Here is a 23,716-nt window from a genome sequence, read left to right as displayed (position 1 = left end):
ACCTCTGACCCACATAAGCTGGGGAAGGTTTAGTGTTTCAGATGGACACACAATCAAGCCATTGTGCGCTTGTTATCACAATGAAAACAAAGTAAACACATCACTGGTCTTCAAAACCGACTCAGGTCAGAATGAAAAACACTTGTTGGAGTTTTATAAATCCAAATATTCATGAAATACTAGGATAACTAAGGAATTTGTTGTGATACGAGGTGACAAAGATTTTTATTTAAACGATTTCTATGAAAATTCCTGCTCTTATATTACATTTTTTAACTCCAAATGGCAAAAAATGTTGGTCACATCCAGTTGCTCCCCTCCATTCATATGTAACATTATGTAACTTCAAAACTTGAAAAACAAAAAGTCAAGCTAATTCAAATGCCAATGCTAAACAATAAAACAATTGTGTTCACACTTTCCTGGCAAATACAAACCGAGCAATGAACAGAAGATTTGTTTGTGTTCACTATCGACATGGGCGATCTTTGTGATTCCTGGTTGGTCACCGTCAAACTAAGGCATCAAATTCCTCTAACATCTAACGCAACATCGCTAATGTGTTTAAGATAAGTAGGAAAGTAACTTCTGGCATAAGCTTAATTCAGTCGCTTGCATGCTAACATTTATTAGCCCTTGCTACCCATAAAAAAGGTTTTACTTAAAAATTATGTATTTTAAGCATGTTTTTAATGCTAATCATTTCAAACCAGGGTTAGTAGCTTTATAGTAAGCAGTGGTGTTTAAAAATATCCATATGGCGGTATATCATGACATTCTTTTACAAGATACTTGTTATTCAACAGCGCTGTATCGATTATCAAAAAAATAAATAAATACATTTGGTTTGCACATTATATTTACTTAATTGTAACCATTGTTTTTTTATATAGGGTTTTTAGTTACAATATTGTGTTTGTAAAATAAAATAATTCTATTATTAACGCAAATATACTGTACATGCTTTGTTCATCTTTGTGTTGCAATTAAACGTTCATGGCATCAGTCATTCTGTCCTCTGCAGCTAAATGAAAATTTTAATCCTGTGATATCCCGGCAATGACCGAGAACGAGAGGATACAGTAGACTCAAGTAGCTTTTAAAGCTGATGTTTTGACATATTTGGTTTCAAAACAATTCACAGCAGTCAGAGTCACCAGAGTCAAGTACTCGACTATACTACAAATATATCCTTGTTACTATGGTATCGCAACACATTGCTATATATTGAATCGTTGCCCCTGTATTGTGATACATATTGTATCGCGAGATTCTTGTCAATGAGCAGTCCTACTCGTAGGAACTCAATAATTTATTTTCAAATAGTTACCGAACATAAACGGTACTGAAGATGATTCCTAACAAAAACAGTATTTAGCATTAGCAGCCATTTTTAGTCTTCAAATCTAGATTTAGGTAGTAACTAAGTCTAATATTTCATGTTATGCATTCATGAAAACAAGTAAAATATACTCCAGGATGTGTATTTTTGAAGCCGATAACACGGCTGCGTCGTTTCATAACAATACTGTCGCTTGTCACGGCCGTGGCAGAAAACGACATGGACATTCATTACGATAAAATGTGTCTCTAATCTCCTAAAAGTAGCTGCGACTCATCTCAAGAGAGCTTCAGAACCACGTCTGCACTTCGCAATAAATCTATTAACTCCACTTGCGTATAGCGTAGTGGCCGCGGACAATAGCAGCTTTTCAAGGGCAGCGCTGCACGCCAACAAAGGAGCCTCTCTTTCAGACTCAAGTCATTCACAAAGAGCCAAAACACAAATTTCTACGTGAGGATCTTCCTCTCCTGCAAAGTGCAATTTTAAACAGGCAAGAAAAAGACAGAAAAGAGAGAGCAGAAGTGAGATACTCCTCAAGTCTTTATTTAAAAGACACAAGGCCTAGCAGGAAGCTTAAAATAGGGATTCTCGCAGACAGAAAAAGAGCAGAACTAGAAATGAAAGCACGGATTCAGAAACTCTTTTTTTTTTTTTTTTTGTGGATGTTGTTTTCAGTCTCTTCGTTTGCTGCCACATGATAAGAATTGTGGCAAAAAAATACATCTAAGGTTATGTGCCGCTTCCCGTTCACATCAACAATAATAACTTCCAAGTAGTTTTCTTCTTAAGATGATGAATACGACCTTTTTACTGCGACTCCAGCCGTCAGTCTTTGACCACCGACTTAGAGATTAAACTTCAAATGCATTTTATTTAAAACCAACCTGAGCAATCAAAACAAATACATATTCTTTTTTTTTTTCCAGTTTGTTTTTTTCCTTCATCATTAATTATGTTTGTCTTCTCTGATTTTAATTCAACACATTTTATCATTTTTAGGTAATAACATTTGTTTTACCTTTTACTTGTTATTTTTTTGCCATGATTTATTTATTTATTTTTCCATACATTGTACAGTTAAGAGATTTTAGCTCAGGTTTTTTTTTTGTCCTTCCATATTGTCAAATTATTCAGATTTTTCAATAAACACACCAAATGAGGCATTTATTTTATACTTTTGTTTTTCTCGTCTGCAATATTTCCTTAAACTGATGCATACTTGCAAAACATGACCCCAAAAAAATAAATAAATAAAATTATTCTTAAAAATGCTTTAACAAAATCCGGTAACCAGCCCAAAAAAACACAGTATAATGAACAACATGGACATAAACCTTAACAAAAATCATCAAATTATCCATGGGGTACATTTGCCAGAAGAAGAATCGTGTATGAATACAGTAGAAAACGTTGTATAATTGGATGTAATCCAACTATTTCAACTGATAAGAAAAGATGGAACAATGTATTTATACGATATATGTTGAGATAATAGGTCATTTATTTTCCCCCTCCTTTATTGAACGTGATCTGCCCTCTGCTGTAGCCCTCTCCGCCCTCCCTCTCTTCTTCTCTCCTCCACATTTGTCATGGTAATGTAAAAAAAAACCTCAGCTGCTCCACTTCACATTGAGCTCTCTCTCCCTCTCTCTCTCTCTATTTCTATCTCCCTCTCCTCGCCACTTCTGTTTTGGGCTCCCGGTTATCTCTGTTTGTTGAAGGTAATAAAGACCATATTTCATCTGCGTCCGACCCAACAGGGCGTGGCCGCTCGTTATGGGAAAATAAACATTAAAGAAGGTTTAACTTTGTTGTCTTTATCTTGGGACGGGATCAATGCTATTGTGACACAGGATGTTACGTAGAAAAAGGCATGCGTTTCTATGTGGATTAGGAATATAGGAAGATGAAATGCAATTGCAGATATTCATAAACACACCATTGCAATCCATGTCTGCTCTATAGCCAACCATCCCCCCCATCGCTGTGTGTGTTTGTGTGTGTGTGTGTGTGTGTGTGTGTGTGTGTGTGTGTGTGTGTGTGTGTGTGTGTGTGTGTGTGTGTGTGTGTGTGTGTGTGTGCGGCTCACTGGATGCTCTAATGACCACAGTCCTGACTCAAGTATTTTGACTGCTGTCTCTTTCCATCGCTGCATTGACTGACAAGCGATTAGTTACAGTGGGCCGAAAAATACAGGGAAAGGAAGGGGTGATGGGGGGGGAGAGAGAGTCAGAGCTCTCCGGGTCGTCTCTTCATCTTTTCACCGGTTGAAGGATTTAACATTGAGCAGGATATTTGGGTTCACGGTGACCTCAACGGTCGAGCTTCTGGTCAGGAAAGGTCAGCAGCTCCGGAGGACGCAAACCAAACGGAAACAAATGGACTCGTGGATGATAAAAACATGGATTAAGTGGGTTGGTTATCAAGTTTAGAGATACAAATTCAAAGATAAAAAAAATATATATGGTTATGATTTCTATGTTATCTGAAAGAAAAAAATTTGCAGTTCAAGCATCAAAGTATTCATTTTAGGTTTGATTTTGCAAAATGGGGAAACTGGAATTGAACCTCTATCTTTGGGCAAGAAAATACTGTACATCTTAAAATGAAGGATGATATATAGAGTTTATATACTGCACACTGAATCACATTTTCGGATGAATAGAAAATGGGATATATCGCAAAATAATATGGTATCGTATCTTGACACGTATCATGATGCTACATTCTTGCCAATACACAACCCTAGTTAGCATTCTTAAAAATGAATTAAACACAAGCAAAGTTAGGAAATACATCAGTGAAGTGCTGCCGAACCAAAAAGTCTTTTTTTATTCAAGAATTTTAGAAATTTCCAGGAGTTTTAAAATCAGTCCTTGACTTTGCTTCTTTATAAATGTCTAATTGTCTAATTTTTCTAGTAATGCATTTAATTTTCAAATAAAGGTGGTACTATTTGGTCCAAGACAGAGATCGGACTTAAGATCAAGACCCAATGATCTACTGTACTACACTCGTATTAAATTTTAACTGATTTAGATTTTCAGTAAAATAAAAAAAAGGTATTTTCAATTCTCTTTAATAAGTCATGGCGGTATTTAGTCAGAGTCTATTAACTAAATCTAGAATAACCGACGCAAACATATCCAAAAAACAAAATAATGCTCAATATTATTTGCGACCTTAATGTACATTTTTCTTTATCTTTTGTCATCTTTAAAAAACTGACTGATTACTGATTTATGGTTTAGCTTATTTAGATTAAAAAGCTTTTGATGGGTTGATTTAACCAGAACACAATACATGTAAAAGTTAAAACTTGTAAATGATGAAATGTAATTTAAAGAATGATAAGAAAACATTAAAGTTCTATAGACGTATTTCTTCATTGTTGTATCTTATAGGTTTAATAAGGTTGGACGCCGATATCTTCATTTGTTTCACAATCAACAATGGTTCCATACAAACTCCACTTCCTGTTTCTAACTGATAACGCTCCAGCTCTGCACTAACACTATTTTTAGAGGCTTCTTTACTTTATTTTTCTTCCCTCCCACTCTGTTTCTCTTTCACTTGCGTGTAATTGCATTTCTTTCTGCAAAACAAGTCACAGAACTGTACACGGTGTACTTTTGAATATAAAACATCAAACAAAAAAACATAGCGCTCTCTCTCTCTCTCGCTCTTTCTCTCTCTCCTTTTACAAGCTTAATGTTTTCTTTGCTCAATTGTTTTGCTATAGATTTGACCCCGATGATTAATGACCTAGGAGCTTCAGGAAAGCAAACAGAGAGACACGACATCCTCGCCCTTCCCTCCTGAAAATACATTTTTCTCTGCCATGTTTGTAACGAACTAAAGTAAATTAAAAAAAAACACGACGCACGCCTAATTTTCTGTGTGTTTCACAGAAGGGGTTTTTATCAAGCACGAATACGTTTCCTAGGTCGTTTTTACTGCTTTTTTTAATGCGCGCAGGAAGTTAAATAAACACGGCAATATAAGCGAAGCTACTCCTCAGAGATCAGAGTCTGAGGACTCTAGAATGGAGGCAGACGTGTGGGCGCTCGGTCAAGGATTCTTCAGAAAGGTAAATCAGATTTTTGGGCGAGAAAAAAAAAAACGATGCTGTAACTCTAAAGCTACACCTGGAGATGTTTTTTTTTCTGCTTTGAATAACTCGTCATCAACCACTTGTTGCATAGTTATTTTCAGTTTCAGTCTACTGTGGGAGTTAGTGGGCGATGCATAGGAATAAACGTTGCAGTTAATAAGTCTTCGACAAACATGCTGTATTACTATTATTTAAAAGGAATATTTGAACATATTTTGATTTTCTAATTTTTTGTATAATCTTTGGGAAAGGATTTTGTTTTGAGAAAGTCTGTTCTTAGTTATTTTTTAAAACAGCTTGCCAATGTGTCTACAAAACTTGCAAACGTGTCTTTTAAACAAGATCAAGACTTCTCAGTCACACCATACAAGGTTGTTTTGGAGACTGAAGCTCCAGAAATAACTTTCGTTAAGCTATTGCAATTTATATTTATTTGAGAGTCTGTGAGTGTCCAATTTCAAACAGTATGTCAGTTTTCATATGAAGTATGGAAAGACTAAACGAGAAACCGGCACAACAAGAACCTTTGCATTCCATTTATAACGAATGCACATGCGGTATGTGGCAACGGTGCAACAGAATTTTCACGAAAAGAAAAAAGGAGTTAATGTTAGCACTGTCACATTTTTCGTTGTGCCTTTTAGTTGTCAGCACAATTCTAAAGAAATGGAAATCCAACGGTTGATAAAATGTTTTGTTGCCTGCTGAGCCATAAATCCTTGTTAAAATATGGTCTTTTTGACGATGTGTTGCTCTTGGTTGCGGCTTTTCATTTTTGATTTGACTTATAGTTGTTGACAGGAACAAAGTTGGGACACACCTTCTCATTCATTCCTTGTATTTGTTTTTATGATTAATTACTAAATAGATTCTCACTTAAAACATTAAAATGAAGAAGGAACACAAATGGAATTATCTAGTTAACCAAAAAAAGTGTGAAATAACTAAAAAATTTGTCATGTATTCCAGTTTTTTCAAAGTAACAAAATGTACTTTTGTTACCCTCCATAGTGTTTACTTAACAGGTGTGTCTTTTCAAGGTTACTAAGTTTGATTTTTTTTTCCTTATTAATGAGATTAATACCATTATTTGTGTTGTGCAGAAAGATATTGTACCTTAGATTTCATCTTATAGAAAGAACCAGCTAAGTACACAGAAACGAGTATCCATCATTGCTTTAAGAAAGTAATATTAGTCAGTTGGAAAAATTGCAGTATTGTATTTCAAATGCTTAAAAGTACATTCATTCATGTATGTTATAAATGTAATGTCTTCGGTGCAAATACACTTATAGGCAAAGGTCTGGGGTTGAGAGTATCTGTTGAACGATGCTGATGCATCACAACCCATAATACTTTTAATAAAAACTTCTAATTTACATAAACATACCAACATCTAGTTCTGGAGTCCTTAGTATCTCAGACTCCCCCTACTGCTCAGAATCACAATTTCTCTCCAGAACAAGGTTTTTCTTTCCAAATTACAGAGTCGTATCTCAAACCACTTGAGTCCACCAGCAGTAAGTTTGTCCTCTGTAATAGCACCACTTGTTATTCTTGTAATGTAAGTATAGTTTTGACTTTTTTCTTGGAATATCTTCAATTTTCTAAATAAAATTACATGTTACGATGTTAGCAAATGCCTCTATTGAGTGCGATTAAGACACTTTAAAAATCTAAATTATAATTTTTTTTCGTTTTATACTGAAATTTGCAATTTTTTCACTATTTATCTAAATAAACAAAATGATTTGTCCAACCTTTAAATCATCTTTACAGATATTTGTAAATAAAGGTTTTATACAAGCCGTTTCCTTTGGAGACTTTTGTTGAACTTGTCCCAGATCCCGGTTTCTAAGACTGACGAAAAGAAAACACATGAAGACGTATAAATCTGTGACTACTGTAGCAAAGCGTCTGGGTTCTTACGGAAAAATGCAAATGTTTCTCTCTCACTGTCGACCGTTGTCTTCTTCCCAGGCTCGCTGTGAGACAACAGCCTCTTCTGTTACACAGTCACATTCAGCCTGATTTGATTAGGCCGGCATGTAAAATCTCTTTTCAAAACCAATAAAGAAAAATGATATTTTTTTGGGGTTGCAGGAGAATGATTGTTCCTCCTGCAAACTAATAGTTCTATCAGAGAGAAATCAGAGCAGGAGAACTAACTGCTCCATCAGAGGCTGAACGATAACGTGGAAATGGAATTGGGACGAGAGATTGAATTACCTTGAAAGGAATTGCTTTTGTATTTGGAGCTCCGACTGACTCACGTCGGCTCGAGCGCGGCCGCCGTTCTGGTTTTAATTAGAATGTAGCTAAAATATGATTTTACAGAGGACAGGGTTAAAAGGTCTTGCTTTAGAAATAAGAAAACACTTTTGTTGTAATCCTTACTTTAGTCCCAAACACAAAAAAAACCTTTACTTACCTACACATACTCCATGATGTGTGGCCGGTCATAAACCCCTTGTGTTGTCACAGGGTCAAGGTGACCCGAAGGTATCCCTTGTGTTGTCTCTGGGTCAGAGTGATAAACCTCCACCACTGCATATGTATTTATGGAAGCCAAAGGGGTCGTTCACCCTAAGATCATGAACACATTTGTTTTTCGGGCCTTCGGGTCACCTTGACATTGAGATTACCCAAGGGTTAAATAATGCCTACATTAGTGGTGCAGAGAAGGTTTGGGTAATTGCTCGAAAAATGTTCCATATATTGATGAATAAAAAGAGAAAATATAGATAAGTTACAATATAAACCATTGACGTATATATGTATTTTATAGGTCATGATGATGACCTTTGACTGATGAGGTTAGGTATAATCCCTCAAAAGCATGCTCAGATATGCCTCTGGAAGGCCAGATGGTTACTCTTGGTGGATCAGATGAGATGATTTATTTTGCAGGAACAGGCGGATATAAAAGCCTGTTTAATAATCAGTTTGGTATTTGCAATATTAACTATCCATGAACTATCAAATAATAACTTGATTTTAATGTATATTTCATATAGATACTAGTGATGGTTTGATGAAGCTTCTTGAAGCAGTGGCATTATTTTTCAGAGTCCACTAGATGGCGGTCTCTGCACTATTTTCCTTTGTTTTAAAAAGCTGTTTTAATGAAACAGCACATCATTTTAAACTGATGGCGCCACCTACTGACCTCTAAACAACATGACACTGCTTCATGAAGCTTCATCAGCGCATCACGAGTAGAACCCAACTGGTTCTGAAGTGTCAAAGGAACAGAGTGACCCTCAGGTTTGTGTGTAAGCTCCACTAATCGCAGTTCATCTGCGATCATCGCTCTGGACATTTATTTCCACTCCGTCTTCACTGCAACAGCCACGGGTGATTCTCTCTCGCTCACCTCCATGTTCCGGGTTCCCAGCCTCATCCTCTGCACATGACCCTGTACGTCAGCCTCCGACTCACCCCGCTCTCCCCCCTTCGGGCGCGTGAACTGTGAATCTTCCAGCTACACGGAGAAAACTCCGGTCATGTCTGCGGCCGAGTGCAAAGGCTGGACGTGACGGCTTTGACCTTCTGGTCTCTGGATCATAGAAGGAATGATCAGGGTTGTATCAGTGATCGGCTTTGGCCGAGCACCCTGGGAAACTCATTTGCTTGTTGCTTTAGATCAGTGTTTATTGGATTATTTAGATTCAGGTGTATGACATTAGACAAGACAAATATATATATTTTTATACCTGTTTTTTAATGCATTAATTCCTCCTCTGTTGCGATCGGATACGTTCTGTCTTAAGCCTATTTCATGTGCTCGCAAAAAAACAAAACAAATGCATCCTAATGTATTTTAAATGCATTGAAATGTATAAGTGAAGAGTCATTAAAAAGCAAATACAGTACATGTGCCTTTTGCAAAATGAAACCAACACTCAAGTCATTTCTTCTAAGAACATGTCCCTTGAGTCACACAGACTCATTTATTTGAAATACTAATTTCCTAACAGGAATTTACTGAAATAGAATGAAGTTCTTGAAACTAATACAGTGTTATTTTTCCGAATAAAATTGTTTCATTAAAATATCATCCATCCTCTAACTTGAGATTGGACCACAAAATGCACATTCTGCTACTACAAAGACACTTTTTTTAAGTTACAAACAGTAGTTATGGATTCATGAGGCTTCATAAAACAGCTGATGCGGTATCATGATACAGTGTATTTATTTTGAAAGACCAGTTTAATTAAATTAGTAGATCAAATCCAACGTTTATAAAGCAGAGGGTGCCATCTAGTGGCCTTTCATAATAAAGACACTATATCATGATACCTCATCAGCTGTTTCATGAAGCCTCATCGACATATTAATACTCTTGCAAAGTTACTTGCAGGACAATTTTACTTAAATGCTATACTAGCCAGCTTAGTTAGTCCAAAAAGAAAAAAAGATAATCTGTGAATATTCAACAAAAAAAAACGACCTATGATTAAAATTAAGGACATTTTATGACAAGAAAACAATGGCTACTTTACATAGATAGATGAATTGCATTTGTTAAGGGCTGGTAAAGATGGAAAATAATAAAATAATACAGGTTTTATGGGTGAAAAATGTGGGGGGGAAAAGAACACATGCATGTCATGAGTATCTTGTGAAATGCTCAACCGGTTTCAAAGAATGATACATTATTTTCTGTTAAATGATAATTAAATTAAATGATAAAGTATTCATAATTAAGAGTACAGTTGTGACGTCACAGTGTTTTCCAGATCACTGGCTGATAATCATGGTGTAGTTTAATAAGAGTGTGACGTGTGGCCCCCGATAACTAAACTTAGAATTTACATTCACCGCATGAAACAGTAAAAAAGTGAGATGCCTTCTCGTTGACACATTACACGATAAGTGTGTTTGTCGCTGGTGTGTCTTTTGTCGACTCATGACACCAAAAGACTCCCAGCAGTCAGGTGTGTGTGTGTGTGTGTGTGCGCGCTCACACAGCTTCAGGCTTTAGGCAAGCTGAGAGGGAAAGTGTGAGTTACACAAGCTTTGACAAGGCCTAATTACACACGTCTCTAATGAACTGTAATTACTGACAGCCACCAGAGTATTCAGGTCTTTAAAACGGAGGACTCGCAGTCATTAGGCTGCTGTGTTACTCCGGCTCTGCCTCTTCACTCAATGACTGACTGAGGAGCTCAGCTTTCCGTCTCTGCCGGGATGTTTCAGTCCGTCTAATCACTTCCCCACACTCTCTCTCTTCCTTGCAGTTTGATGGTGACAACATGTACATGAATGAAAACAACCACGAGTTCCTTCCGCCCAACCAGGTGAGTGCAATTCCCTTCTAAATGGCTCCCTCTCTATTCCCTAATTTTCCTATTCTTTCCGTGATTTTTTTTCCATTCCAGCGATGACGACGCTTCGCAGAATTGCGTTTGACGATTGAATTTATTTGCCAAATTGCTCCGACGGATAATAGAAATGAACATAACAGGCGCGTTTCGCTTGTTCAAGTGTTTATATCTTTGCTTCCCCAGCGTTTTTATTTCCACAGGAACAAATGGTTTTCCAATGGGAGCCTTTTTCTTTCCCTGTTGTAAAACAGCACCTTTAACAATAATCATTACTTCTATGAGCACAACCAGATGAGAGCGCCAGTGTTCTCGGCTAGTTAATGGCAACATTACCTGACTGTAAAGTTTCGGTGTGATCAGGTCACTTCAGGAAGTCAGTCTTGTAAGGCCTCAGAGCAGAAAACAAAGGCTACAAAGGAAATACTTTGATGCTAGGAATCTCGTCTTTGAATTTTAATGATGTGAAAGAAACGAACGGTGAAAGTTTCTGATGCTTTTTTTTGCAGGAGTGTATGAAAGTCTTATTTTAAACTAATTATGTGGGACATGTTGGCCTCCAGTCACAAGTAAAACACTAAACAAAAGTTGTTTTTGAACCTACAATAACTTTGATACATTCCTACATAAATTGTGTCAACATCCATTTATTTGATTTCTCTAGGTGGAGTAGTGGTTGGTGCTGAGGTTTGAGGTGCTGCTGTCTTTTCAGGATGTTATATTTTCTCTATATGAAGGCTTTGTGAAATGCTGGAAAGAATCCCTTGTCTTTCACCCCAGGTAGCTGGGAAAATTTCTGGCACCTTCGTGAAAAGATGCAGTTTCATAGAAAGGTCTGTAGTGGTTTTGTAAGCAAGAAAAAAAAAAAGAAACAATAAAAAATAATTGCACAACAGGTCGCAGCATGAGGATTGGTTCACGGTTTGACTCCTAAAGGTTGCTAACGTTTCTCTATGGTGAAAGAAACCAGCCTCCGATACAAAAGGCAATTTTTCCAGAAGATACTTCTTCTGAGTAGGACTTCAAGGTCCCCCATGGAGGAGGTCCTGAGGCCATTGTGAGCCTGTATTTCAAGTAAGTCGGAGGATAGCGGAGTGAACTGTATTTATTGCAGCCATTCTTTGATTTGACATCTATTTAAACCTGCAGAATTTAATATCTGTTTGAAGTGAAAGTTCATCTAAAATTCAAATTCCCTTTTTCTACTCACCCTCATGTCGACTAAGGGTTGGCATTGTTTCCATTTGTTTTTTAAAGTTATAGCAAAAAAATGTGAGTCCATTTTAACGTAGTGACTGGAGCTCAATTGTCTACGTCTGCAATGTCAATCTTGTATTGTAGATACTGTAATTGTTCCGAAAAATCCTTGAACAAGTGTCTATATTTGAGTTTGTTTGAAGTTGACGTCATCAGTCTCTCAGTTCCTGCCTGAAATCGTTCCTCTTTGAAAAAAACATAACGTGAGTGTTGTGCGCAAGAAAAGTGTCAGTGCGCAAGATTTAGCCAGCTAGCCTAGCAGCGTCCGCTAAAAACAAACTTAAATTAAGACTTGTTTCATTTTATTTTTAATTCCTTTCATCGAGGCTTTAATACAAGACGCGCTCCATGGTGCTTTGTGGAAGTTTTTAAGTGCGTTATTTCAGAGAAAAATAGGTTTTAGCTCCGGTCGCTACATTAAGATAAAGATACATTTTTGCCTGTTACTCCAAAGAGACATGGATTACTCTGAAAATATCCAAACCTTTAGTCGAGATGGGCGCGAGTAGAAAATGACTTTGAATTTTGGGTGAACTTTTGCTTTAACATCTATTTATATCTGTTAAAGTTATAGAACTATGAGCACTAAGAACAAAAAACACAAAAAGCCATTTTAGACACTCACAATAACACAACGTTAAATCAAATTATATGAGGCTTTATAGATCATTTCTACAATAAACCGAGTTTAGAAATTCCAGATAGTTAATACAATGTTGCTCTAGTTGTAACAAGTCTGCTGCCATTATTGCGGAACATTCCAACATGTGCTAAACTCCACAGCCAGTTGGACTGGACCCAAAAATGTACTTCCAGAGTTACGCTAAAATTATTTACATGAGTTACTGGACAGAATCCATTGAGACTAAGTGAAGCCAAATCAATATCCAAATAAAGGTCGGGGAAGTCTGTGTGGTGACAGCATCGCCGACCATTTTCCCAACACGTTTTCTCTTCAGCGAAAGCTGCAAACAGAGTTCTTGGACTTGTTGCAGGGAATTTATGAAGTTAGAATAAAAGTCGGGGGAACATCGCGGCGCTGCCAGCTACAGTGTAGCACAGCTGGTCTGCAACAACTGGGGGAGCATATGGTTGTGTTTGGACAGGCGGATTTGTGGAGTCTGGGAATAAGCCCATCTGACATACAAGAGGGAGCCGGGAATTTGTCCACGTCAATTGCAATTATCAAAATGGACCCGAAAACCACAGTAGTCCTGCCGTTCTATTGCACTTGTCGTTTCCTTTATGCTGGGGTTTATTAGATTTCGGCTCGGAGCCCAGAACGAGACAGAAGTGATCAGATGAGTTGATTTAAAAAGGCTTTAGAGCAAAGTTTGTGTATCAAAGGATCATGCGATTAAAAGTTGGCAAAGTTGGCGAGTGTTTATTATCATCTGTTGACGTATTGAGAAACATATTGAAGTAGAAAGTACTCGCATTCTCGTTTAAAGCCTTGTACAGCTAAAGGACAACTAAAGTATATCATAAAAGTTCAAGTTAAGAGCTGATATTTAAACTTGTTTTAATGTTTCTCTTGATAATAAGCAAGTCCTACATGTTTTTGACTCAAACAGGGCTTTTCAACTAGAGTTACTAGTTGATGGATAACCAAGAAGAAAACAAGAGTACACAGTGGCCCCACAAAAAAGCGTCAGCAAAAGCTTCAAAATCTAGATATGCTTTTATTCTTCCCTCATTGGGTAAATTTAGAAATATATCTAAAAGGATATTAAGAAAGTGTATTTGCTCACTTCTATTAAACTCAATGTTTATTTTTTGTTAAGTATTTTGGGCAATTTAGCCATTTTGTTGATTAATCCACACTTGCTGCCTCATCATTTCTAATTTTGGATGGTCTGCTACTTTTTGTCTTTTTCCTGTCAGAAGCCCATTCATTCCTGCTTACTAGCTAGCTACAGGCTAACTTGGTAAAGGGCCCCAAAAGTCAAGTTGACACAGAATGTGACTGTCACTGATGGGGTGTTCAGGGACAATCAGGAAATTAAGAATGAAAAGATTAAGGCAGTTGTTGTGTTGCATCTTAGGGGAAATTTTTCATATTTTTTTTATCAAATTTCCAGTCATCCCTTCTTTCAAATTTTCTTGGCGATCCCTAGAGCACACGCCGGAGGCCCCCTCGCGGGCTGCGGCCCCTACTTTTAAAACCACTGGTATACACCGTCGTATAGGTGGAAGGTTGAAAAGTCTGTCACTCAGATCTAGTCGACTCCAGATCCGATCGACGTTTCTGCTGATGCAAGCGTTTTTTCAAATGTATGCTGAAAACGGGAAGAAAGGTAAAACGTTGCGGCGAAAGCATGGAAGAAAACGGAGGGAGAAACACACGAGAGAGTGGAGAGGGTGGATCTGGGGAGAGTGACGGGATGAGAGGTGATTTTGCTTTGCTCGGTGTTGTACTTTGTTTACTCAAGATCCCCTCAAATTTGACATGTGCCTTGCTCCATTCTCCGCTTCAGCAAGTTTAACCTCTCCTTCCATCTGACAGTCAGGAAAGGCCTCCGGGTGGACACACAGTCCTACAGCCCAAATAAGCTTCGGAAGATTGAGGAAGAAGTGCACCTTTTTTTTCCCCAAGACCATTTCTACCATGTACACACACCAGACTGAAAAGGTTTTTTTAATAGATTCAGAATATCCTGTACTTGTGAAACACGTTCGCCAGAGCAAATGACACATTTTTCATCAGTCAGTCGACAGCAAGGTCTGACTCTTGATGAGATGCTGGTGCACCTTAACCTATTTCTAAATACTACTATATTATATATTTTATAGTTTTAGAGACTAATAAAACCCTATCAAGACTAGATCAAACATTTATTTATATATATATATATATATATATATATATATAATCCAAAAAAAAAAAGAAAACAAGTATTTAAGAAAGCATAAAATACAATTCAAATGTTTTAATATCTTAAAAGAATAAACTATTTTAAAAAAGTTAAATGATAATATATATGTAAAAATGGATAGTAAAGTGATAATAAAAATTATTATTGAAAAAAAATAATTTTTAACTGTATAAAAACATATTTTTGGATTAAAAATATATAAAAAAAAAATTGTTTTTAAAAACAATCACCATTATTTAAACAACACAACAAGAACATAGCGACAGAAAGATAAATCCAACTAAATGTAAAATATTATTTGTGTGGTTAAAAGAAAGATATGACATTCAAAAAAAAAGATATTTTCTTCAACAATATTCTTCCAAATAGTTTGGATTTGATTTAGATAATTTCATTTATTCAAACATATATTCTTCCAACTGATTTAATCCGTTTTTTAAGTTTAAATCTAAACCAAATCCCGTTTATTCAACTATCAACACATCGACAGTTAAAACTCGTCTCCCCGCTGCTCCTTGTGACAGCAGAGGCTCGTGTTCGTCTCTTAACGTGTTTACATTTGTTTTGTTTCCAAGAGAAAAATAGATGTGAAAGTTATTCTGCGATGAGAGCGCTGCAGGGACATATTTTATTAACTAGTTTGTTTCCAGCAACACGATGCAGACATCGCTGCCGCGGCTGGATTGTTCTCAGCATATTCAAGCAAAACAAATCATGCAGCCTGAAGCTCACTCTTCTCTGCATTCTGCTTTATTCTTTAACCTTTTTTTTTCACGAAACTCCCCCTCTGTTTTGACTTTTCTTCTTCAACCGAAGCATTTAAATGCATTTGGGTCAGCAACCCCGCCTACAACCTATATTAAAGTACATCTCATTTTGTTGCTGCATTTAATTACGTTTAATCTCCAGCCACGATAAAAATACTATTTCATGGTAAAAAAGAGAGAGTGAGTTCAACGTTTATATTTTTGTTCAGAATTTAGTATAATGGAAGGTAAGTGCTTTCGTGTGATAGAAGACGGAAACAATTAACCTTATCAGCCGTTATTCCACTTTCATAAGCAGTTCATGCACAAAATACAAAAGAGAAAATGTCAACTTAACAATAACAAAACCTGCAATGTTTTTTTATCTATAAAAATACTACTAAATTATATTTTTTGTACAATTAAAAAGATGGCTATGAAATACAAACTAGTGTTTAGACAGTTTAGACAAAGAAAACTCAAACATAAAAGTAAATCAAAGATTTTAAAGATATACATGAAAGTTTTTTGTTTTTTTTCTTTCTGCATAATATCTTAACATACATTAAATTATGATGTAATGCATCAAAACTTAATCACAAGTGAATAGAAAACTAGAGAATCTAAAATTTAATTAAACACGTAAAACGGCATCTGTTGCACTGCTGAGTTCACAGAGAGGGAGCGAGACAAAAAATGCTAGTTGGACAGCGTTAACATTTATCTGGGTGAAGATTTGCTTTAATAACTATAATACCTTATTCTCAATTCAATACATTTTACAGCTTTTATTGTGTTATTGAGTGGAAATATACAGTTTTATTTTTAATGTTTTCTTTTTCAATTTAAACTGTTAATATTGTCAAATATATATTAACGTTTTCTTTTTACATTTGAACTGTTTATATTGTCAAAAATATATTTTTTTAAGTTTTATTTTGAAATGTAAACTTTATATTGTCAAAAGATCTCTTTTAACCTTTTTATATTGTCAAAAATATATATTTTTTAACGTTTTATTTTTAAATTTAAACTGTTTATATTGTCAAAAAATCTTTTTTAACATTTTTCTTTTCAATTCAAACTGTTAATATTGTCAAAAACATATTTTTTAACCTTTTTTTCCATTTAAACTGTTTATATAGCCAAAAAGATGTTGACATTTTTTCTTGAAATTAGACTAAAACTGCTCATATTGCTTTTTCAAAACTATACAGGCATAAAATCTAAATAAACCCGACATTCAAAGCATAATTTGAGTCATTAAACTGTTAAGCTTGTTCAAGACGGAAGTTTTCTGTGCTTTTAAACAGTTTTATTAGAGCAGAAGAATGTTACTTTTGTCATTTTAGGGATAATTAAAGTGATGTTTTCTGACTCAAACGTTGTGTGTGCGCATGAGGTTGTTCTGCAGATTATTGTTTAAAAAAAAAGAAAGGAGGTCAGTGTCATGTCAGTGTTCCTCGGGAGCCCCTTCCTGACCCCTTCCCTCCTCGGGTCCCTCGCTCCCCCTCGGACGTGACACGACAACAGTGATTGGATGACAAGGTCAAGGATCGCGATCTCGCTTCCAACGCGACTCATCGTCTGCCCCCGCGGCTACTTAGCGCCGTAAGAAATGAGCAAGCCACTCGGCGCTGACACTAAACGTTCCGAGCAGATGGTGAAATAACACCTGAGACGCCGGAGAATCTGTTCTCATCACGCCGACTGGAGTAGACCTTGAAGTGAGGTGAAGTCTTGCTAATACTAAACAGAGGAGTGTGAGAGGAGCGACATGATCAAAGATAAAGCCTGGTGGAGACGGCCTCTCATAGCGCCGCGGCGAAGCGAAAGCAACAGTATTCTTCATCAGCACTTTACCTTGACAATGCTCCGCTTTCATGTCTTTTTTCCCTGACTTATGAATTCATTTAGCAAGAACTGCTGTTAAAGAGAAACCTGCTTGAGAAGAAGAAAAAGAGAGAGAGAGAGAGAGAGAGGGAGGGAAGCAAATGGATGGAAGGAGGGCAGGAGAAATGGAGAAACTGCACAGGGGAATAATTCGGCTAATGGAGTGACTGTTTGGATATTCAGCAGAAGTAGGAAAGGAGATTATGATCTTGCAATTAGTGTAACAAGGTTTTATTGATTGGCTGCCGCTGCAGCGACTCCGCTGCCAAATAACGCTGCATGTGGTTTTAGCATGCAGAGCGTGTGCTCGCGTCGACGTGGACTCGTCGTCCAAAAGAGACCCCGGGAGCGAAGCCGCAGCTTATTCCTACACCGGCCGTACACTTACAGGTCTTCTCTAAAAAGTCCATTAAAGTTGTTTTTCTCTCACTTAAGACCCTGTTTTCTTTTTTATTGGTGGGTTTTCCTGCCAGTTTGTTTGTAGGTTTATGTTTTTATTTATTATCTGAGACCAAGATACCTTTGGGAACTCACCCCCCAAAAAAGCCGGGATAGCATTTCACCTCAGGAGTCACAAGATTATTTCTCTTTCAAGAACTTCAAACAGAGAGATGACCTTTGTCTTTTCGCTGGCATTGCTTAGTTAGGTAGTATTTTTCAAGCTTAAAAAAAAATATTAAAAAAGTGAAATATATTCAGACAAACTTTATCCCTATGAGTCCATTTCTGTGGTGACTGTTGTCTATTGTTTATTTATTTAACATAGTTTTATTGTTGGTAGATTTTGACACTTTTAAAATAAAGGTTTGATTCTATGCTCATGTTTATGAGGTCTTTTCATGAAATTTCTGTTGTTTATTGAACATAGTTTAAGAGCTGGTAGGACACATTGGAAAATGAAAAACTTTAAAGTAACCAGATGTTTGGTGTAGTAGTTCATTCGCTGCACTTTTATGACAAACACATTTTTATTCTATTTTAGAATTCGTTTTTATGGATTCAATTCTCTGCTTTTTATGAGGTCGTGTGAAACCTTTGGTGGAGGTTTGCTCGAAACACGGAGAAAAACATTCACTCAAACACCCGACGGTTAAAAGTGCTCCATTTTCTTCTACGTTTTGTATCGTGGGAGGAAGCCGGAGTGCCCAGAGTAAACCTTACTACACCACAGATTAGACCAGAATGTTGAATAGATGACAAATCAAACTATTTAAAAAGATTTAATTAAGAACTGTATTTACTGTTTATTAGTTGTGTGGATGTTGCAGGAAAGTCCTTCATACGTTTTTCAAGCCAACAGGACCAACAGTGTTCTCGTGTACAACCTTCAGCCCATAATGTGATTAAAAACAAATAATAAATAAAGGATTAAAGCTTTTAAAACTTTGATTTTAAGAATGTTTTTCACGTGGCTCACATCTTGTCTCTAACATTTATTTTATTATTACATTATTTGAGTTTACTGTGTATATATATCGAAGGAGAGCTCATTCATTTACCATGTGGTCCAGGAGCAAATGGATTAAACGTTGATTACTTCCTGCTTTAATGAAGTCAAATCCACCTAAACAGGGAAGACAAATAAATGAACTTAAATAAGGGTTGAAGCGAGAAGTCTGAACCAGCTTTCCGTCTCCGTTATTATGTCATCGCTGGCGAGGACCGAGTCGTCCCCTCGGGTGTTGTTCCTGTAATTAGCCGATCTGCAGATCCGACAGACAGTGATTGATGGCAAGTGTTGTTTTCTTTATTATTCCTGCTGAAAACAGTTGTGATAATAATTAGACTCTTGAAACACTGTTGACAGATTGAGCTCAGCTCAAAGCTCCGGCTCTTATTTTTAAATCTCACAAACGCTGTGAAGATGCAGAAATGGTAAAGGGACGTGTATTGGAATTAGGAGCTGCAATATATACAACGGCAACAATGCCAATGATACTGTAGTAACAAGGATATATTTGTAGTACTGTCAGAGTACTCCTCTCTCGTGTGGCAGAATTTACAGACTACACATGACTCTTAACACTAGAAGTCCCAGCATTTTGCTCTTCTACCTAGATTGGCAAAAAAAAAAAAACCTGCGGACAATCATTTTGCAATGTAAACGGAGCGATCATTGTGGCACCACAGGAGGCAACATGCTTAGAGAGAGTGGGGAGGGGAAGTCGACCCAGAGAGGGTGGGGAGGGGGAGTTTGTTGACGTCTAATCTTACAAGGGAAATGGGGGAAGGGGGGGTTGCAGGCTGGAACACAGCGAGTAAAGAAATAATAAACAAAGGTCCGTAACAACAGGTCGTAATGGTCAGTTTTGTAACTGACCTTTCTTTATTTTTTTACTCAGTCGTGCCTTTTCTCCCCCTGATTTACCTAACGCTAACCCCAACCCCAACCTTTTAGGTTCCTACCCCAACGCTTACCCTTACCTATATGTGTGTGTGTGTGTGTTTGTGCGTATATATATCAATACAGTATAATACAGTTCAGTACAGTAACAATTTTCTTCTCACACTAATCCATAGCCGTGTAAACGTTTGTGACCGTCATGGTCGTTGAAAGTCCCAGTAGCCGGTGAGTGACGAAGTCTTCCTCTCCCGCCGCCCGCCGTCTTCTCCTCCATGTGTTTCTGATGAACCATCGTGGACTTTTATGTCCAACCTTTGGCAGATCCATCACATCGTCGCTCCCCCTTATGCTCTGAATTAAAGGCCCATTCCACCTTTTAGGTTCAGATGAGTAATACTCTTGTTTGGCAGCGGCCCAGATCTCAGCCAGTCCGTCTGGAAGTCCGGCGCTGCCCTGATTGGTCCGATTCAGTGGTGTGTGACTGACAGGAAGCCTGCTGATTGGGGGAGACGGTATCGTTGGATCGAGGCACTGATTAAAGCCTCACGGCAGCGTTTTTTTTTTTTTTTTGTGGCGCTCCCGCCATTCAGGGTCCAGGCGGCAGCGCCCGGGCACTGCTGTTCTGAATTACAGCCGGGTCACATTAGCCTGATTTACAGCTTCCTCCTGCTGTTTAGATTGAGGCCGAGGTCTTAAGTAGCTGAATCGTTCCCCACCTTTTCTTACTACTGAGCCCTCAACATCTAAGCTGTTTTTTCGCATTCCTATGTACACCTGTAGTCATTTGATCAATGATTTTCATCATTTCTACCGTTATTTGAGCGATATAACTCAATTATATACACAATTTAATTTAAAATATGTGATTCTCTTTCTATATCGTAACATTTAATTCAGTTGCTAAGGCATGGGGCAGAGAGTGCCATCTAGTGGGCTCTGAAAATGAGGACAAAGGTCCATGAAGCTTCATCAGACCATCACTAAATTAACATATATTAAAAAATACAGATTTATGCACAGAAGAAAAACACAATAATTGTGTTAGCATCATACTTAATAGCAAACAGAATATTACTCATTAGACGGTAAACGTAAAAAGGTTCCGACCGAGATTTATGAAGCTTCTGTCTGAAACAACTGAAAGATTTTCAATTCTTAGACATTTTTATAAATATTTATTTTATTATGTGAGAAAAACTGTCATGGAAACCCAATTTGTATAAGTGAAGTTATCGGGATCATGCTAGCAACATGCTAGCCTGGAACGAAGTTGGCTACAAAAAATAACATATTTATTAATTAAATATGTACATTTTATGGATTGGATAAATACAAAATTGTATTTTTTTCCTCATTAATCTAATTTTCAAGGTGTCCCATCATGTAAGGGCAGTGGTCGTTCACTTCAGTGGACGTTGTTAGGGGTCGTCAAGCAAAAGTAATGGAGCTAGAAGTATTAAACAAAGTATTCATAAAATCAAGATAAATATGCTAACATTATTATTTAATTGTATACCTGAGAACATTTATTTACAAATAATATTTCATGTAAAAGCATTTTTTTTCCAAATATTTTTTTATATTCACTTAAATATTTTTGAGGGTCATTAAGATTTAGTTAGTCTTTTTGGGTGGGGGGCATGACAATATATGGTCCATCTTTGTCACACTAAGTTGATTTTTTTATATATATTTTTTATTTATTTAATACGATTGTTTTTAAGCAAATCTGTAATAAAAATACATAGTCTGAGGGGCCGGATCAGAAGGTATAACAATCCGTAAATGGCCAACGGGTCCTTTTTTCTATTCATTTCTATTTTGTTCCCATTATTAAAAAAGAAAGAAAGAAGTAAGTTCCAGTGTAGGGTTGGGGATAGCAGGGAAGGGCGTAAAGGAAAACCGAACATCACGATTGTGTATCTCTGTCAGAGACCTACACAAACACATTAGCGTTGCCATTAGTGGCGTCCGATCGCCCCGGGCAACAGGTGACGGACAGCTGGGCGACGTGTTAAAGTCCCGCACTAACACACACACCGCCACTACGTATGTCGGAACACAGATTTGAAGTGTCCGAAGAGGGAGATGGAGTGGGCGGAGGTGTTTTATTTCCTGCCGGTGACGGAGTTCCATCTCTTGCTCTGCCACAACAAATATGCCTGCACATCTTTTTTTTTCTTTTTTTTTTTTTCTTGCTTTGTCCCAACTCTCTGCTTTGTCAGCGGACGGCTATAGAAATATTTTGGCAGGCTGCTCTTTGTTTTCATTTCCACAAAAGAAGTAGTGAGTGAGAGAGATAGAAAAAGACAGATAAAGAGAGAGGGGGGGGGCGTGAACGTGGGATAGGTAAAGGCATGATGTCAGGTCAGAGACGACCATAACAGCTCATTGATTTGACTAAACATCCACTAATATCATAATTGTGACCGTATATAAAGATCCTTGCGTGTTAATGTATGACGCGAGGGTCCAGATGTTGCTGCCTCCAGCTGTGCCAGCATCTCGCTCGTCCGTCGACACAAACACTGACACCACCGTCGCACGTGCAGACAGTAAATGAACAGAAGCATAAAATAAAAAAAAAGGATGGAGCGTGCACACAAACATGAAGACAGCAGAAGCCACGTGCACGTTTACACCCCCACCTCCCCCCTCTTTGTGTAAGGCTCCCTTTATTTATGGGTGACAGGGTCCTAACAATTCTAGGAATAATGCACGTTTGTTTGGATGACTGCATCATCAGCGATCCCATTGTTGCTCCCCACATTGTTAGAGTCAGTCAGTGCAGATCCACCAGCGCCTTTTTTTTTTTTATTGTCTTTTTTATTTTTTTTCATGTCGCAACAATCACTGCTTTTGTCAGCGAGACACTGATGCCGTATTGTTCACATCTGGATCCGGGGATTGAGGGTTACATTAGGATTGTAAATCACGGGTAGATTGAAGTCCATATTAAGAACACACTGAGCCCTCACTGTGGTTCATCACATAGTTGGCACCATTAGTGACACGGCAGTAGATTCATTCCCGGGCCTTGATGACTGGAACGAAGCAGCGGCAATTAGTTCGTGAAGCACTTATTTTATCGCCGTACATTACATGTCATTTAGCCGAGTGTCACTGTTGAGCTAACCACCGCATTGGATTATGTTACTATTCTTAATATTTTTTATTTTTAAGTCCTTTATATGCTAACATTTTGAATTAATCTTGAATAATATTAGCTCAATGTTTTTCTTTGATTAAGGTTGACTTTTTGTGAGATAATGTATGGAAATATAGAGCTATTTTTAGTCAGTTTTCACTGTTGGCTTTTCTCTCTGGGACATTGTATTTTTAGCTTCATCCACTCAGTTATAATTTAATGAAATGTAGAGAAAAAAGGCAACATATCGATATTTTTTTTCATGTTACGTATCCATATTCAACAGTACTGTATATTTATATAATGAAACTAAAAAATGTCACTTTGTGGAGGGCTAAGGTTTCAAATTATCTTTTTATATATTTACAGTATATATATATATATACTGTATATATTTCTTATATTGTTATACTGTATGTCCATAAAGTCTGTGTAAAATAAAATGTTTAATTTTTTTCTTATACTAACAAATAACATGCAATTATTAACAGCGTTTGTTCATTTTGGTGGTGAAATGAAACCTCAGGGAGTCATTAAGTCCTCCGCAGCTAAAGGAAACAATGAAATCCTGCGAGATGACTGAGAACGAGAGGATACAGATACAAACTCCAGCTGCTATTAAAGCTGATGTTTGGACATAGTTTTGCTTTCAGTTCTTTTTAT

The 23,716-nt window shown here is 37.1% G+C and overlaps 1 protein-coding gene across 2 annotated transcripts in view; it reads left to right on the top strand.

Annotated features, from left to right (window-relative positions):
- Nucleotides 1-23,716, top strand: part of tox2 (TOX high mobility group box family member 2) — a 134,618-nt gene that overhangs the window by 55,845 nt on the left and 55,057 nt on the right. For both annotated transcript variants that reach the window (XM_087801461.1, XM_087801460.1), the window contains exon 3: nucleotides 10,706-10,765. In XM_087801461.1, coding sequence (XP_087657587.1) covers nucleotides 10,706-10,765 — 60 coding nt within the window. The remainder of the gene's footprint in view (nucleotides 1-10,705; nucleotides 10,766-23,716) is intronic.

Source organism: Callionymus lyra, chromosome 10 (assembly GCF_982586985.1).
Source record: "Callionymus lyra chromosome 10, fCalLyr1.hap1.1, whole genome shotgun sequence".
Lineage (NCBI taxonomy): Eukaryota > Metazoa > Chordata > Actinopteri > Syngnathiformes > Callionymidae > Callionymus > Callionymus lyra.
Note: the sequence above shows the minus strand (reverse complement) of the source record. Positions and strands in the feature narration are given on the sequence as shown.